This window comes from Sceloporus undulatus, chromosome 10 (genome assembly GCF_019175285.1).
Source record: "Sceloporus undulatus isolate JIND9_A2432 ecotype Alabama chromosome 10, SceUnd_v1.1, whole genome shotgun sequence".
NCBI lineage: Eukaryota > Metazoa > Chordata > Lepidosauria > Squamata > Phrynosomatidae > Sceloporus > Sceloporus undulatus.
Genome location: NC_056531.1, coordinates 1,245,106 through 1,262,953, shown reverse-complemented (window position 1 = coordinate 1,262,953; position 17,848 = coordinate 1,245,106). Strand labels below are relative to the sequence as shown.

Genomic DNA, 17,848 nt, shown 5'->3' with positions numbered 1-17,848 from the left:
TCTAATTGGCAAAATGAAAACCCCAATAGCGGTCACTGAAAAATGCTTTCTGCAAACTGACCCCGGACTACTGCAGCCTGCCTCCTCGCGTTCGGCTCTAAATACTACATCTCAGAAATCCAAGAAGCCCAACTTCAACCAACTTCTCTATAGCCTGACCAGTCTCCTGCCCGCATAATGGAGCAGGCCTGTCCTGCCCACACCACTACGCTCACACTACCATTTTCACCAGCTGGCAGGCTTCCTGTACAATATTATTTGGCATCATTCCTACCACCATCAAAGATGGAGGCGGATACAATTCCCAGTTCGCAGAGGCAGTCGGTGGTGGCAATGTGGCACAAACAGTCTAAAGATTGCCACATAGGAACTGGTAGCTTTTGGCCTCTTTCTTTCTTTCCCACTCAAAGCTCTTTACTTTGGTCTGCCTAGCACCGCCTCAGATCCAGGACATCTGGATGCTTGCTGTGGTTACATATGGCAATGACAATATGCACACACACATACACCTCGGTCTGTGTTTTAGAGGAGGGATGAGCAACTGTGCTCTCTGGATGCTCTCAAACTTGAGATCTTGTAGCACCTTTGAGACTCACTGAAAGAAAGAAGTTGGCAGCATGAGCTTTTGTAGACTTTAGTCTACGAAAGCTCATGCTGCCAACTTTTTTTGGTTAGTCTCAAAGATGCTACAAGATCTCTCTACATGCTGATTCTACAGACTAACATAGCTATATCTTTGAATTCCAAACTTGATGCAGTGATGGTGAACCTTTTAGAGACCGAGTGCCTAAACTGCAACCCAAAACCAACTTATTTATTGCAAAGTGGTGTGGTGCAAGACTGTGGCTTTCTAGGTACTAACTCTGGCAAACTCTGTACTGGAGTGATGACACACATGCCCACAGAGAGGGCTCTGAGTGCCCCCTCTGGCACCCATGCCATAGGTTCACCATCACTGTAGGGTCTCAGCCTGTCTGAATTCAACACTGCTCTCCTAGCTAGCTGCTATCTGAACAAAATCTGGAAGGCCACAATTACCCAGTCCTGTTTGAGAGCGATAAGCTTTCCAGACAACCTGCAAATGTCAACCCATGAGTGGCCAATGTGTGACAAGAGAAGAAGACATAAGCAGTTGAGGAAGCACACCTAGACCGAGGTATGAGGATCTATGGAGCTAACCGACCTAGATCCAGCAATGTATTTCTTCCTACCCGCTTATGGCTGTCCTGCTGCCCGATCCCTAGCTCAGTCGACTAGAGACAAATGGATCACCTAGGTATCAGGGTGTCTGATTGTGCACATGCAGCATTGCAGCATACTAAAGAGTTATGGCACACCTGTCCAAAAATATATGTTAAAATCAAATGGCAAATCAACACACAGGGCCTAACCTCAGCATCTGAAACAGATTATGAAGCTCAACTCCAAGTCAATTACATTTCTGAGCTCTTTCTCCTAATAGATGTAAATTAAGACTTGCTTGAGATCCTGGAACACTAGGCTTGGAGAGAAAAGCAAATAATTTGAAATACAGCAGTTTACATGTTATTTTCTTCTTTACAAAAAATCTGTTCCAGTTGAGCTCAGATCGATAGAAAAGCTACTTAATAAAAGCAAAATAATAACACACACACACACACTCCTTGCACATTCCCCCTCTCCCACCACACCCTCCCAACCCAACCCAGTTTTAAAAAGACAACATTTATCAGGTTAACAGTTGTGTTTAACAAAGCATCAAGGCTATAGATGCAGGAACCAACACAACCAGGGCCCTGCCCAGAACAATCAAGATATGAAAGTCATCCATTGAAAATTATTTCAAAAAACTAAAATTTCCATACAAGAGATTAAAAGTTGTTCTGTTATGAATTTGAGACTCAGTGTATAAATTGTTTCGCCCACCCAAACACACAGTATTCGGTTTGATAGCAAAGGACAGTCTCTCACACACAAACCAACCGAAAGAGAGTGACAGAGAGAGAAAGCACACAGTCACTGAGGCATGTATTAAAACTATTTAGTTGATAGAAAAAGGATTATTGCTCAGAAGTCCGTCTCTTGAGGGCATATTTCACAATAGCAAGAGATGGACATATGCATGAAGAAAAGAGACAGAAAGAAAGAAAAAAGACAGTGCTGACACCTTTACTCTTCAGGTGAAATCATTACACAGGTTATCATGCCTGCCTAAAAACACAGCTCTGGGAGGCCTGGGATATCTTGCTTATCCAGATTTTTTCATACAGTCATTTGTTTCCCAACCTCACCAAGAGCACCTCTGTTTAGAGGGGTTTTGATGGCAGCAGCAGTGGAGAATGTAGCCTCTCAAAAATAGGAGATACTCCCATTTGGAGAGGGGACAGGAGTGCAAACAGAACCAACAATCAACCCTATACATATCTGTGATGACGAGAGTCATGCTGGACATTCCACTAAGACTGCAAGCTTGTCTCCCTGCAGTGTTAGAGGAACACAGACATGAACAGGGAGTAGGACATCTTGTTGGGATTAGTATTCCCTCAGCACACAGAACCTACCAACATAGCCCATGCTATGTGGCACTGGGATATGTGCTTTCAACCCTCCTGATAGAGGGGAGAATTCTGATTCCTTATCCTTGCAATGAAATCAATTTTATTGGGCTATTTGGGCCCTTGCTATCAAGAATGCATTATGCAGTCAGAAGAGGTTGTGTTCCAGAACTCTCCCACCAAACAGAGTCTCCCTCCTTATTTCTCCTCTTGGTTTGGCTCAGCTGTCAATCTAGTATAATACTTGCAGTTTCTCAGCATTTCCTTATTCAATTGCTTTCTGACTGAATGGTCCATGGTGCATCACTCTCTGGATTCCCCACCTTTCCAGAACAACACTAAGCATCTCATCCTGTCCTGTCCCACCTCACCATTCATTCATTCGTTCATTCATTCACTCACTCATTCACTCCTCTTCTCAGACCACCATGGCCACAGATTGCTAAAATATGGCAATGTCCAAAGAGGCAAGACAGCAAAAAGGATGCTGAATTTGGCCTCAGCAGAAGAGTTTCAAGAAGCAGTTCTGACAGTAGGGCTTGTCATTCTGCTCCTTGAAGGTTCCTTTGTTGAGCTGCTTGAGGCAGAAGGCACAGACGAAGTGTTCAGGATGAAATTTCTTGGCCATTGCAGTGATGCAGCGCCCGGTGATAGGCTTCTGGCAGCCAGAGCACAGTGAGCCACGGCGCTCATGGTAATGCACCTCACAGTAGGGCTGCCCGTCGTGTTCAAAGAAGCTGCCATTGATGAATGGAGTGAAACACTCCTGTGGGGAGAGGAGAAGAAACATTGCAGTTGGTGCTGGAACTGAAAAAGCACAGTGCTAGTAGCAGAATGTGGGTCCGAATGAGGGAACCCATGAAGAACATTTCCTGCCTTATCCCCAAATACACGTACTGCAAGCGGATAGGAGGCAAAGGGGGTACCTGGATCACCGCTGCTTTCAAACTCCGCGCTTAATGGGAGATTAGTAGTAAAAGAACTGAGCGCACATATTCCTTGACAGTACAGAAATGACAGTTGTGCACTCTGCACATGCAAAGAGACGCCCCTCACACATACACGGGTGATAGAGCCAGTTCACAAATGAACTAGTCTCCATAAGAAGATTCATTAGTGAAGGTCAATTCAGGCTGTGGTGCAAGACTGTGACTTTTTCTATATATCTGTTAGACTGCAACTCCCAGCAGCCTCCTTTGTCAGCCATCCAGCTGGGCTTTTGTATTCTTATCAATTGAGGAAAAGTTGGAACAGTTGAACCTTCTGATTCCCAGGATGCTTTCCTCCCCTTGCCCCATGGGTATCCCTCCTTCCAAGGCTGCAGACAGAGCTCCAGACGCAGATCCCCATCCTTGTGCCTGTGGAAAGATCTGCAACTCATTCCTCCCCAGGGGTGTCAACCCAGAGCTGGAAGAGCTAACAGGGGAACAGAGTGGAGTTGTGGCACAAGCCGGTCAGGGGAGGTTCTGGAGATTCTACTTCCAATGTTCTGCCAGCCTTCTGACATGCCCCTAACACCAGAAGATGTAACAAATGAGCTAGCATAAATAGCTCCCTGCCATGGCAAGCAATGAGAAGTTTTGTTGTTGCTTAAGAAATTCTGGGAAGACAGGAGTAGTGAATGCAACTGTTTTTTTCCTGCCAGCAGAAGCCCAGCAAGGCTTAACAAATATTGGAGCATTATGATCTCCAAACATTCCAACTATGCAGTAGAGATTGCCCTGGCCATTTCTTAGTAATCATTTTAAAGCAAAGTGGAAATCCCCTCCCTCACCAAGGTGTCAAGACTCTTAAAGACCTAGGATATGAAACTGATCATATTTGATGACATGGTCGTGGATGCATGTCTCTCCTTCCCCTTAACCCTGGTGCTAAATGGGAAAAAATGGAAATCCTGAAATGCTCTCACCCGGCAGACAAAACACTCAGGATGCCAGAGAGTATTCAAGGCAGAGATGTAGTTTTCCAAGATGGCACGGGCACAGCCTCCACACTTGGGAGCAAACATGTCAAAGTAATCCTTGCGACAGTAGGCCTTGCCATCCTTCTCATGAAAGCCTGCCAATAGGAGCAAAAAGCATAACAGAATTATTAAAATTATTAGTTGGCTTTTTTTTAACTAGATGGAGTGAGTAAAACTATTAGTGGCTATGAAGTTTCAATTCAGAGATCTGTCTTAATGCTGCAGTCCTAAACACATGTATACATGAGTAAATCCTAATGTGCATAGAAGGAACTGGCTCAGAGTAAACAATTCTAGGACTGACTGAAGAGTCTGAGTAAGTTGGAGGATGGAAACCTGCCGGGGAATTTTAGTCCAATAGTTCTATATTCTGCTTCCTGGTAAACAGGACAATCAGGGCAGGTCCTATCATTGGGCAAAAGGAGGCAACCACTTCAGTTGCCTGGCACTGAGCAGCAGACCCCCACAGCCTTTTCTCTTGAACTCTCTTATCATTCCTTTCTGTTAGCAGACAGCTCTATGTGCAACACATGGCCTGTCCTGGACCACCGAATCCAGCTTGTTTCCCTCTCAGATATGACAGAGTGGGAGGTATTGTCCCACCACCAATTTTGAAGTAAAATTCAACTTCCAGAATTTGCTTCTGTACTTGGAACAAGGGCAACACACATCCTAGGCCAACTCTAAGAACTATAAAATATTCCATGTAAATATAATAAAAGATTCTATGCAATCATAATGTCAAAGGAAAATCTGTTCTGTGCAAGGTTTGCCTGAAGATAACCATCATCCACACCAACCTAAAATACATGACTACAACCTGAAATACTGACTTGCTTAGGAGAAATGGCAATCAGACACCATATATCGCCGATGCAACCTGAGGTATCACCTTCAATTCCACACACAGGGGTAGTTCACACTGAGTCCCTTGCATGCAAATCTGTGCACCCGCCCTTGGAAATCATACCTTCAGGACCAAAAAATGCTCCACACTGTGCACAGAAGAAGTGCTCTGGGTGCCATGTCCTGTCCAAGGCTGTCACCACTTTCTGAAAAGGAGAAACCATAAACAATAAGCACACAACCAAAGCTAAGTCATGCAGGAGAACCTAGAGTGGAAGGTACAGGAATATGGAGGGCAGAGAGAAAAGTAAGGCACTCTAAGGTGGTAATCTGAGAGGAGAAGGAGATCCTGTATGGAGCTAGGAGACAACTCACCGCATTCTAGAACAGTCCAATCCTATAGCAGAATTAGGACTCAGAACTTGCCTTCTCTTATAATTGCCTAACATCACAAGGCTGTATGACAATGGCTTTAGGGGCAGGGGCAGCAGTGGCAGATTCCCAGCCATGCCTGCTGAGCTTCCACACAGGTCACTCTGCACCTTCTGGAGTAGCCTTGTAATTAACTTGTTCATAGTGAAATGACTTCTTAGAGGCTTCATCATATTTGAGATGTGTAAAATGAGTTAAGGAAATCTTAAAACATTTATGTACTATGAATGGAGAGAATAAAGACAAGAAGAAAATGGAATAGGAAGACCCAGGTAAGCGAAACTCTTAACTGCTTTCCAAGCATAACAATAAGAATACTTGTTTTCCCCTCAAACCCTTCTCCATCATATAAACACATCCGTATCTGTAATGTGAAAACTGAAACCTTCAAAAATGATTATGACTAGAACCAAGAACTGATATGTTGTTATGAATTAATTCTTGTATAAACCATAAACAACATGGTGTCGTGGTCTGAGCGTTGGACCAGGACTCTAGGACAGCAGGGTTCAAAACCCTGCTCAGATCTGGAAACCCATAGGGTGACCTTGGGCAAGTACATTCTCTCAGTCTCAGAAGAAGGCAAGGGCAAATTTCCTCTGAATAATAAATCTTGCCAAGAAAAAAACAACATAATATGGACATACAACAAGAAGACTGGAAGTGGTTGGACATTCACTCTGGAATTTTAAAATGTTATTTTGAAAAAAAGGATGCAGAAATGGCATTGAAGACTGCATGTGGGATGCAGTTGATTCCCATACCTGAGGTAAATACAAGATACGGTATATACTTTTGCTATGTCTGTTGTAGGTTCTTAAGAGTACAAATCATATATGAATACTGAATGTATGCATGCACCATAATTTAATTTTAAAAATCCCAACAAATAGAATCGGGATTACTGACATCCACTGGGCAGGTGCAAAAGAAACTGAGTGAAAAACAACAGGATGCACAAAGTAGAGAGAAGGTGGCTAAGTAGTTCTGGTGTAACCCAGAAACCAATAAAAGATAAACAAGCCACCACACATATGAGAGACTTACATCCAGGATAGGGCCATTGCAGTAGTAGCAGCGAGGGGAGAAGAGGTTGTGATAGTCCTTCTCACAGTAGGGCTGGCCATCACGCTCAAAGAAGTTCCGTGATCCTATCTCCTCCTGGCAATGGGTGCAGACAAAGTGTTCAGGATGCCAAGTCTTCCCCATCGCTGTGACAACCTGGTGGGAAAAGAAGAAAGCCTTGGCTACAGCAGATGCACCACCTCTCAAGTGTGGGCAACTTACACAGGACAACACATCAGGCAGAGCTCTGTGCAAATGAGAGAGAAAGATCTAAGAACCTGGGTGGATCCCTGGACTGGTAGCATGAAAACTGAATTACCTATCATCTCAGAAGAGGGCAGTCCCTCATGGGCAGGGTAGAGGTCACTGGAGGAGCTTACAGCGTACCTGGCCAGTGGATAAATAGAGTACTTCAGTTTCTCTAGCACTGCCAGTCCATTCATTTGTATGATTCAAAAGCCCTCCCAGTTGTAGCTCAAGACTCTCATAGAAGGGAGCTGTCCCTCAACCTACCTGTCCAGCAATTGGTTTCTTGCAGGCTCCACATACACCTTTGGCAACTGTTGCTACTCCAAGTTTGTTCAAGTCAGACTGGAGGCTTCCAAGCATGCTATCCAACTGGCTACCAGGCTTTGGAGGAGTAGAGGATGGGTAGTTATTCCCACTTTTACCTTGAGACATGAACTGCAAGAGAAAGAGAAAATGAAGACCATCAGGCAAGAGTCGGTAAAAGTTCAACAAGAATTTGTTGCCATCAATAGAGAACAATGATGATGTAAGTGTAGAAGGTGAAAAAGTATCACACTCAAAGCTAAAATGTTTTCAGAGCAAAGCTCCCCATGTCATGGGTTACAACGCTTTTGAGCATCTGCAAAGCAAAGGCACATCTCAGGCAAATTAACAGAAAAGACAAGACATAAGAAAAGGCAAAGAAAAGGTGTCATTCTTAAGACATTGAATGTTGCAATCAATACCATATTCTGCATATTTCTTGTGCTCCAAGCAGAATCATGGCTACCATACACCCTCGGCAAAGGAAGGCTGTATTAACTGTGAGGAAATTGGCAAATGCTTCCTTTACTGAATAAGGGGTCATAGGGGATCCTCCTTATTTTATATCTTACCTTTCTCTCAGCACAGAACACAAGGTAGGCTCTATAAAGGCCCTCTATCACAATTTTCCAAAGACCCTGTCTGTGAGCTATCAAACACACCTGTACAGCCATATGGACAGTCTTTAGAAATGATTTGCTCACTGTGAGTCCACAGCAGAATCCGAAGTTCACAAGAAATCATATTAAGATCCAATTCACTGACAATTTCAGGGGGTTCATTAAGCATTCCTTCCAGTGACATCCAGATGGGGAGCAGTGGTTAACAACTTCCAAACAAGCCATAGTATGAAGCCATGGCTCAAGACTGGCTTCCAAATTTTTGGACAGTTTGGTTTCCATTGTGGTTTCGACATAAAAGGAAGCTATGGCTAACTCTGGCTTCCTCACTTCTTTCCTTGCTCACACTTTCTCCTCCTAGTAAAGTAATTAGAGAGAAAGTGGAAGAGACACACCAAGGAAAGACCAATTAAGAAAACACAATATTATGCAGAGGAGGAAAGAAGCCAGTGCATAGCAAATAAAACAATCTCAATCCTTCAGTATGAAGCCAACTCAAGAATAGCTTGAGTACCAAGACAAGAAAAAATTATGTAGCAGTTCTTAAAAGACTAACAGGGATGAATTAACTGGTTTAATGGAATGGAAATAGCAATTACAGAAATACATTGCTGTACAGGTGGTTTTCTTCCATTATTGGAATAACAATAATGATTAGAAGATCTCTTCTGTTTAGTGATGTCCACCTATTGTGGATATATGCAACTCCATCACAATATAAAAATGTACATCAGCACTCCTTAGTATATTGTGGACACTATGATATTAAGTACTAATAGAGGATTATATTTGTATCTACCATGACGAGATTCAAGGTTGTATCTGATCCTGCATGGCAGGAAGTTGGATTTGATGGCCCTTGAGGTCCCTTCCAATTCTATGATCAATCCCAATCCATCCCAGTTAAGTACTGATGTCATGCTGTAAAAGCCTCCATAGATACTTGGAACATGGTAGCTAGTTTTAGAGGCCTGCTGTTGCTTCTAAGCTTAGGAGAACTAATCAGAAACAGACAAGCTAGGCCTAAGGGGGAGGAGCACAATAACTGCATTTCTGTGGACACCTTGCAGTTTTACCATGCAAGAATTACTGTACATCAAAACCAAGGGAAGCATTGTCCACATGCCATGCTGAAGCAGGAATGAAAGAGGTTTCCTGCCTTCTCAGGGGTAGGTGGGCGAGCAGCCAAAACCCGAGAGCCTCGTTCCAGAGGTGGAGTATAAGGGACCTGAAAAGCACACAATTCACAATGATTGCTAACAGGCTGAAAGTTGCAGTGATTTAAAACAGCCATGGATGTGGATTCAAGGGATTCCTTGTTTCCAATCCAAGCTTAGTCACAGACATATTGGAGGCTTTGAGCCCAAGCCATTTTTAACTTTCAGCTTCAACACCACATCTGCATACTGTAATGGCAATAATGCACCTCTATTAACAGCATCACAGCAATGTGTGAACTAGGAAAAGACTGTCATAACATGACCCTCAACTAACATACAAAATAACCTGTGCACAGCCTTTTCTATGCCAAAATGGATTGCTCTTGCAGGAGAATATCTTCTCCCAACTATTACCATAACCAAGGAGGAAAGAAGTTGAACAGTCAGCCATGTGGGTACAGATGCTTCTGCAGCACTTCTTAAAAACAACACAGCATGGGAGGAGTCTGCATTCTGTAAAACTACGCTGCATGAGAACCAGCAGGGACATCTCAGATTCTTCCTTTGAATACAGGTTGACTAACAAGGAAGAGGAAATGTATTTGCATAATGTATTTATTAAGCTTAAGGGCCCCAGTTCATACAACATGGCATCTGCAAATCAACATATATTAGGTCCATCCTAAGTAGAGTTCAACACATGGGATTTTGAGACTGCAGATACTGTATATCCTTTAGCACAGGAGGTGGGGATGGTCATCCACCTTTTTTCTGTAAAAGAAAGCACTATTTGGTCCAATAGTAACAGATTACATGCCTCCTCCAATCCACACACTTTTGTGTTGTAGCATTCTGTAACTCAGCATACACAGTGATTGCTTATTCTACCCATTTATACTCAGTATTGCTATAAACACTGACAACTCTTTTTAGGCAGCAATATCCAAGTTTGTCCTCCCTGTGGCATCAGAGACAGTCTGTGCCCAAATGTTCAGGCTAAAGAAAGACAAAAAGCTGCTGGGCTCCAATTTAGCCCTCTTGTAATAAATCATCCCACCCCACCCCCAAAGAAGGACACCATGCCTGCTCCGATGGGAAGAATGAATCCTCTTCTGTTTGGCAGCCAACTGATACCACTGTCCTGGGAACAGAAACCATTCCAATGGACTCTTTTGGAACCTGTGCTTGGGGAGAGGAACATTCCTCCAAAAGCATTTCCCACTGGAGTAGAGGCTGAGGAGGAGGGGAGGATGGCACATAGCGCAGCTGAGGGACATGTGGCGATGGCGGCGGTGGTGGTGGTGGTGGAGGTGGCAAGGGAGGAGGTGGTGGAGGAGGATGCGGGAGAGGTGAAGCTTTGACAGAAACACCCTTTAAAACATCTTTAGGAATCTGTGGTGGGGGAGAAGGTGGGATAGAAATTGTTCTTCTTAGAGGGAGGGGCGATTCTGCAGGAATGATAACCTAAGGAAGAAAGCAGGAAGAAATATGAGAGTCCAAAGCCACTTAGTCCAGAAGAATGTTTATGTACTAAACAGAATATAGGACAGAAGAAATCTACTATTCTTTCTTGTTGAGCACAGAACCTCCATTTCAGCTCAAAGCAAGCAGAAATGAAAACAAGCTGTTGTAACAGTCACATAGAATGGAGGCAGGAAGCCATGATATTATCCTTCTGAGCTTTCAACTGTGTATCATCTCAGCCACCTATTAGGTTTAATAAATGTTTAACGGTAGTAACCGCCACCATCATCATCTGGAGAAACCTAAGTGCTGTAACAGATACTTAGCACATCATGTTTCAAGAGATTCAGGCTGCTTGCTGTACATCTAAGTGTACCATACCTAAAACAAAACTAAAAATATAACAAAAGTGTTAAAATGTGTTTTGTTTTAAAAGGTCTGGTTACTGAACAAATGGATCTGGGCCATACATCGCAATGTAAGAACATCAAGTTTGCCTAGAAGAATCACACTGCCAAGTGAGAACACCTCTCAAAGTTGTGGCATCATTACTGGTGAAACTATTTTAGACAAAATATTGTATAGCATCATGAACTCTACCTCAAACTCTGTAAACACTAATACAGTGGTACCTCGGGTTACGAAATTAATTCGTTCCGCGGCTAATTTCGTAACCCGAAAAACCTTCGTAACCTGAATTACCATAGGCGCTAATGGAAAAAAATAGCTCTCTGCTGCCCTCCGGTGGCGAAATAGCGCCGAGGTTTTTTCGTAACCCGAAAAAACCTTCGTAAGCCGAAACAATAAATCCCTATGGGATTTTTTCGTATCCCGAAAAATTCGTAAGCTGGGTAATTCGTATCCCGGGGTACCACTGTACCATACTGCAAACTATCTGGTAAACAGGCCAGTCCTGAATACCATTATTTTCTTCTGCTGTCCACAAAAACACTGATGGCCAGAATTCTTCATGGTTGGATCCTCACTCACATAAGCATCTTACATTTTTCTTAACTTAAGAAACCGTGTGTGGTTTCACAGCTTTCATCTGCTCCTTTCAGTCCCTAGGTTCACCAGTCAATAGGGTTCATAAGAACCATAATGGAAGCTGCAAGATCCGTGCAGCTTACATGACTAGTTTCTTCTTTTCAACGCAGGGATGTTCAGGGTGTGCATGAGACAGTTTTCCTGTGCTTCCAGGTATGGGCATTACCTTCTCAGACATGCTCTAAGCCATGTCCACCATATCAAACAGAAGAACTCCTCTGTTGATCAGAGAGAGAAAAAATACAAGGTGATGTTCTCTACCTTTTCTACCTGCTGGCCACCATCTTGCTCCTTCTTTTGTGGCCTGGAAATGATGATTACTCCCTCAGTCATCCAGTTGTCTGGGCTTCTCCATTCTTCCTGTTCTGGTTTGCTAATGCCCAACCTGTCTTGCAATTCCTCAATCAAGCGGTCTTGGGAGACCGTCTTATGGAATATGGCTGGGCCCAGCTTGCGTCTTGGTGAGAGATCCCGGCACATTGGGTGCACATGTGAGGTCTCTTTTGTTTGCTTGATTACAGATTTTATCTTAATGGGAAGAGAATGACAGTTTCAATGAGCTACAGTCATAACCGAACATCACAGGGTGCACAAGCTTCAGGCTCAAAATGGTTAGTGATTATGAACAGGAGAAACAGAAACCTCCTTCCTCGGAATGGAGAAAGAACACACACAATCATTTTGGGACATCCTCAGGCAATGCACTGACCTTCAGGAGAGCCCTTCAAGGCCAGCCACATCAGCTAAGCACACAGCACTGGCTGCAGAAAGTAAACACATTTGTTGCAGTAGGCCAAATGCAACAGCAGCACCCTAGCTAGGCTTTAGAAAAATCTTCAAGCAATCATAACCAGTGGCAGCACTTTCATGCACTGTGTACAATAAGCAGGATAAGGAGGGAAGGGGGAAAAAACCTGAACAAGCCAATTCCTCCATGTCAGCATTGAAGAACTGGTGTACAAGCTGCAGGGATGTAGCTGCAAGAGTCCATAGTATCAAGACCAACAAGAGTCCTTAGATACCAATATTTCTTACAGAATAAGCTTTCACAGGTAATATCCTGCTACATCAGTTCTTGTTGTCGTTGTGTGCCTTCAAGTCGTTTCTGACTTATGACAACCCTATCATGAGGTTTTCTTGGCAACATTTGTTCAGAGGAGTCTTTTTGGTTGCTGTTTGTTTAGCACTCAGGTGCCCAAAGACCATGTCATAAGCCAGCAGAGTGACCAAGGAGATATGGATGGTAATTCGGAAGTGATCCAAGTCATGTCCCTGGTTCATTTCCTTTTACTAGAAGAAACGCAAGCAGTGTTACATGTGTATAAAAAAAAGCAAACATAGACCAATGTACAAAGGAATGCTGCAAAATGTATGAAGAGCAGTGGTTTTTCAAATGTGTTCCATGCAGCTGTTGTCATGTCTACTTCAGAGAAGCATGCAGACTAGCTTATTCAAAAGGACCTGAAGCACATTTCATGCACAGGCAAACAGGATGCATCATCAAAAGAAATCCCAGCTAGACGATCATTCATTCCCCTTTACATTCACTTTGATGCCTGCCTGGCCTGATGTAGAAATCCTCTCCACAGGTGTCCTGCAAGCAGGGGCCAGATCCAGGTCCTCTTTCAAGGTATTTCCTGTAGAGTCTATAGAACTGGAGAGGGGCTCTTTCCATTGCCCCACTGGAGTGTTCTGGAGACTATTTTTCCTGAAAATTCCCTCTACATCACGCTTCTTCTCAGCTACATCTGGGCAACTGCTAGCCCTTGCTGGATCTTTCACTTCAACAACTTGCTGCAGGGTATGGCCCTGCTGGCCTTTGGGGCCTGAGAAGCTCTCCCACTGATCCAGACTTGCAAGATCCAGTTTGTGTGCAGCTGGAGCAACACGATCACTCTCCAGAGATCTTCTTGTTACAAACTGAGATACATCTGAATTGCTCAGCTCATTTAAAGCTACTTTATTAGCTTCATTTGCCTTATGATCAGCAGCACTTGTACCAGCTGCTGCTTCCGCTTCCTTTGGTGTTGTCCCTTTCACCTTGCCATTTATGCAGGAGCTCATAAGAGAAAATGATGCAGCCTTAGCTTCATATCTCCCCCTCTGCCTCCAAGGTGCTTTTGATTCTGCTGACCTCTGATTTTGGGCTCCAGCATCAGACTGAATAGATAACAATTCCGCCGTGGAAAATGAAAGAAAGGCCCCATTGGAAGTGGACTCTCTGCTTGGTCTATCTGAGCTTGGGAGACTGACTGAGGCCTCTATAAGTGGTGGTTCAGTCCAGGATTGAGAAGAATGATGTAGGGTGGAAAAAGAATGCTCTGGAATCACAGCACTCACTGGACTATTACCTTCTTCCTCAATGTGAAGTATTTCCAATGGAAGAGGTATTAGTGGGCCCAGCACATCCCCATAGTCACCTATGGCTTGCTGCTTTGAGGTAGTCACGAGAGTCATAGTAGGAGGGACACTACCTGGATCTGGGCTAGCCAGGCCAGGGAGCAGCTCCACGGAGGGTTCAGAGGTCAGTGAGATGGTGGAACTGGTCTGCAAAAAAGGAGAAAGAAATGGGGAGAGAGGAGGATAGGAAAACAGATGGAAACAAGATTGAAGGAAGAGAAAGAGGCCGGCGGGGGAGGGGGGAATAACAGAAAAAAACGAGAAATGCTATCTAAGTTACATGGAAGACAAGAACCACAAGACAAGAAGCAGTTTGGGAAGGAAAGCCTATCAGTGGTAGAATGCCAAATCTGTTGACTTCAGGAATTTCTTCCTAAAATTTGGCCATACCCTCACAAGAGTGGAATGCCTGGGGCAGGGATGTAGCCGGGGGGGGGGGGGGGGCGGGGGGGGCGCCCCCCCCTTCCATTAGAAAAATGAATGGTGTGTGCTGCTGCGCCGCCGCACTCAAGCCCCATTATAATGGTGGCACTTAGTCTGGACACCCCCCTTCCTAAAATCCTAGCTACGTCCCTGCCTGGGGGCAGCCACCGAGAAGGCCCCAAGTCCCTTGTTCCCACCAAATGGTGGGAGAGAGAAGGGCCTCGCCCAAAGAACTCAGAGCTCAGACAGGGTCATTTAGGGAGAATGCACTCCTTCAAACAGGAGAGAGTTCTGGGGCCCACATAAGTGTCTTTTTTTTCTTTCCTTCTGTTTTTGCAGAACTAGGGCACCCAGACACCTATACCAGAAACTTGTACAGAATCCAACAGCTATTTGATATAACTGTGACGCATAAGGCATGAGCTTGCTCAAATACCCCCTTATCCTAATCAAATACCCTGCTCTGCTGATTCAGGTAGCAGTAAAAGCAAACGTTTGGTGAATCTGCAACACAAGCAGGGTGGTCACCAGGCAGTTAATGGCTGTTGCCTGTTTATCCTTATACAACTGAATCGGAGAGAAAAGCAATCTGTGTGTCACAGGTTACACCCTTTCAACCAAACAGCTCTGCTCCATTCTAAACTATGGAAAAATCCACATGTTTAGTCTTGCATACACAAGGAACTTTGAAGTGAACCATGAATGCCCTTCATTCAGGCAGAAAAAGATCCAACAAATGTCTTGATTGCAAAAGGGCAGAGTTTTCCATAACTAGGACTGCATGTTTGCCATGAACTGTATTAAGCACCAAAAAATGAGGGAGGAGAGTGAAAGCATACTCAAAATCACAGCTTTCATCATCAACAGAAACACATGATGATGATGATGACAACAGATATCCCACCCTTTCCTCCAGTGAGTGAATTGTGTATCATTATTAACTATTAATGTGGGCATTACTGCCCGCTGGGACAGAGGTGTTTTTTTTTTAATGAGGGGGTGGGGAGATGGAGGGAAACAACAAGTGGCCATTGTAACTGTAGAGGGCAAAGAGAGATTACAATAGTACCCATATGAGATTTGAGTGTGTACACACGCTGAGCAGACAATCCAGTTGTTGTATCAGTAGGAGAAAATTAGGCTCATGTTGTCAGAAATCTACCACATGAGGCCAATGATGTGACAACAGGTCAAGTGCCAAAACACCCCAGACTATAACTGGTGTATACAGGTAGACACAGCTCCAACATACAAATACTAAAAGATGGGGGGGGGGGGGGGGGGAGGAGGTACTTTACAGAGTGGGAGAGGAAGTAAAAAAAGCAGGAGACACACATTAACAACCAAGTAGGAAAGGATGAAATGGTAACAACTGGGCACCTTGAAGTCCGAAAGCGAAGCCATCAGCTCATCCAATTCTCTTGTTGCTGATGAGGCAGATATGCGAGTTTGTTGCTGGCTGGAGGTGACCCGCTGTGGGCTGCTCATTTCACCTTGATTCACAGTGATAGCTGGACTAATGGAAAAACAGCAGAAACTCAGTTGCAACCAGAAAGATCTGAACAACAGAGATCAGGCCTTCTAACCTGTACCCATGGTACCCTGCCACCTTGCACCTATTCCTGTGCAGAATCTGACATTCAAAATGCCTCAAAAGAATAGTCTCAGATTATCAGAGATGAGTGCATTTCCTGTTGAAGTACACATGGGCATGACATCTGGTCTGTGCAAATCTGAATCCAGGCCCAGTTTGCATTTCAGTAATAATACATATTTGTGATAGATTGTGATACAATTGCAAAATGCTTTTCAGTCACATAACCCATACAGTACTTTGGGATAGTAATAAATGAAGCAGCAAGATAAAGTTACCTTTTTAAAACTACTGCTAGAAAGTCATGCCATCTGGAAAGGTCTAAACCAGAGATGGGCATCCTCAATTAAAACAAATATTGTAAAAGTAATTGAAAGTAAGGGCTGCCAGGGGAGGGGCGATTTTGTAATGTTTTTGGCCCTTGTTGCCTTGTTTTAGCACCAGAAGCTGCCTTTTTTTCAAAACAGGAAGTGATCTGAAGTAACTTCCTGTTTTGAACTTCAACCCCCTTAGACATAACTAGAGGGGGGAGAGACATTGTGAAATTGCCACCTACAGTCACTAGAGGGCACCAAAGGTCTTTAACTCAATATTTTTCTTTTAAATTGGGGGTGATGGGAGGGCATTTTGCCCATATCTGGACTAAACACATGTGGCTGATGTGCCAATCCAAAACGAGTTTTCTCAAAGGGGAAATGGCCCACTAAGGGTTATAGAAAGACAAAAGCCACTTAAACTTCCTCTCAGCTTCTAAATGTCCCCCCCTCCATTTCCCTACTCAGTAAACCCTAGATTATGTCATCTGTTCCTCAGAGGCATCATTTCCCCCTTGTTATTCTTTTTAATTAGAAATCTTTACTCCCAGTACATTTTGTGGATTTCTGCCACCACCTATAGCCCCAGCTTTCAATTTCTTCATTGGCTTGCATATTCAAGGAAGCAAAAACCAGCAAATGCTGCTTTCTCTGTTGTGGGTCACCACTGCTTCTTCCCTTGGAAACATTATTTTTGGAGTATGACACCTAGAATCCCCTAACTAGCAGGGACAGTGCCCATGCTGGCTGGCAGATTTCAGAAGACAAAGTCCCCCGCCAAAGCAAAGCAAAGCAAAGCACCCGTGTTCAAGCTTTGCTTCCTCCTGTGTTCCGATATTCCCACATTAAAAAAGGTCCAAATTGCTACTCACACTGGACTGGGCACAGAGCTCTCTAGTTCATCCAAAAGGCTCTCCACACTGGGGCACACATCCTCAATGCCATGCCCTCCATTCCGCTTAGGCTTCTCTTTTGCAGGGGCTGTTGGTTGTGTGTTCAAAGAGGTAGTATTCTCCAAGGTGCCATAGTGAGATCCAGCCCCACTGGGCAGTGAGGGGTTCCTAGTAGCAGCTTCATCTTATGAGCAAAGGAACACAGATGGACAATTAAACATTTTTCTCAACAAACAAACAACAACAGAAGGTACAGATAACAACCAGGCTCTTCAAAGCAAGGTGTGTTTCTGACCCTGAAAAAATAATATACGGTGCATATGAGGACCCACCACATTCTCTCCCATTCCACTGGCTTTACAACTTTGTGAGCTGCTTCCAGCATCCTCTGGCATCCCAATCATTGCATATCCTTTTAGGATGATAAAGTGTAGCAGGTGCATGGGGCAGGCAAAAGCTAAAGAATCAGGCATTTGCTCTCTTTTTCCTGACTTCCCAATCAATTTGTCTAATTCTTACCATCTTGTATAATAAGAGGCAT

General features: G+C 44.0%; 1 protein-coding gene across 3 annotated transcripts in view; it reads right to left on the bottom strand.

The window, feature by feature from the left end:
• Positions 1-701: 701 nt before the first annotated feature.
• Positions 702-17,848, bottom strand: part of PXN (paxillin) — a 42,408-nt gene continuing 25,261 nt past the window's right edge. Inside the window, exons 5-15 of one of the 3 annotated variants that reach the window (XM_042441476.1) lie at positions 17,287-17,491; positions 15,887-16,022; positions 13,244-14,230; positions 11,945-12,211; positions 10,256-10,636; positions 9,172-9,240; positions 7,354-7,524; positions 6,823-6,996; positions 5,468-5,549; positions 4,444-4,592; positions 702-3,300 (exon numbers count right to left, since the gene is read on the bottom strand). In XM_042441476.1, coding sequence (XP_042297410.1) covers positions 3,034-3,300; positions 4,444-4,592; positions 5,468-5,549; positions 6,823-6,996; positions 7,354-7,524; positions 9,172-9,240; positions 10,256-10,636; positions 11,945-12,211; positions 13,244-14,230; positions 15,887-16,022; positions 17,287-17,491 — 2,888 coding nt within the window. In that variant the 3' untranslated portion in view covers positions 702-3,033. Of the gene's footprint in view, positions 3,301-4,443; positions 4,593-5,467; positions 5,550-6,822; positions 6,997-7,159; positions 7,228-7,353; positions 7,525-9,171; positions 9,241-10,255; positions 10,637-11,944; positions 12,212-13,243; positions 14,231-15,886; positions 16,023-17,286; positions 17,492-17,848 lie in introns of those variants that run through there. The other 2 variants (XM_042441477.1, XM_042441478.1) reach the window with 2 other exon arrangements.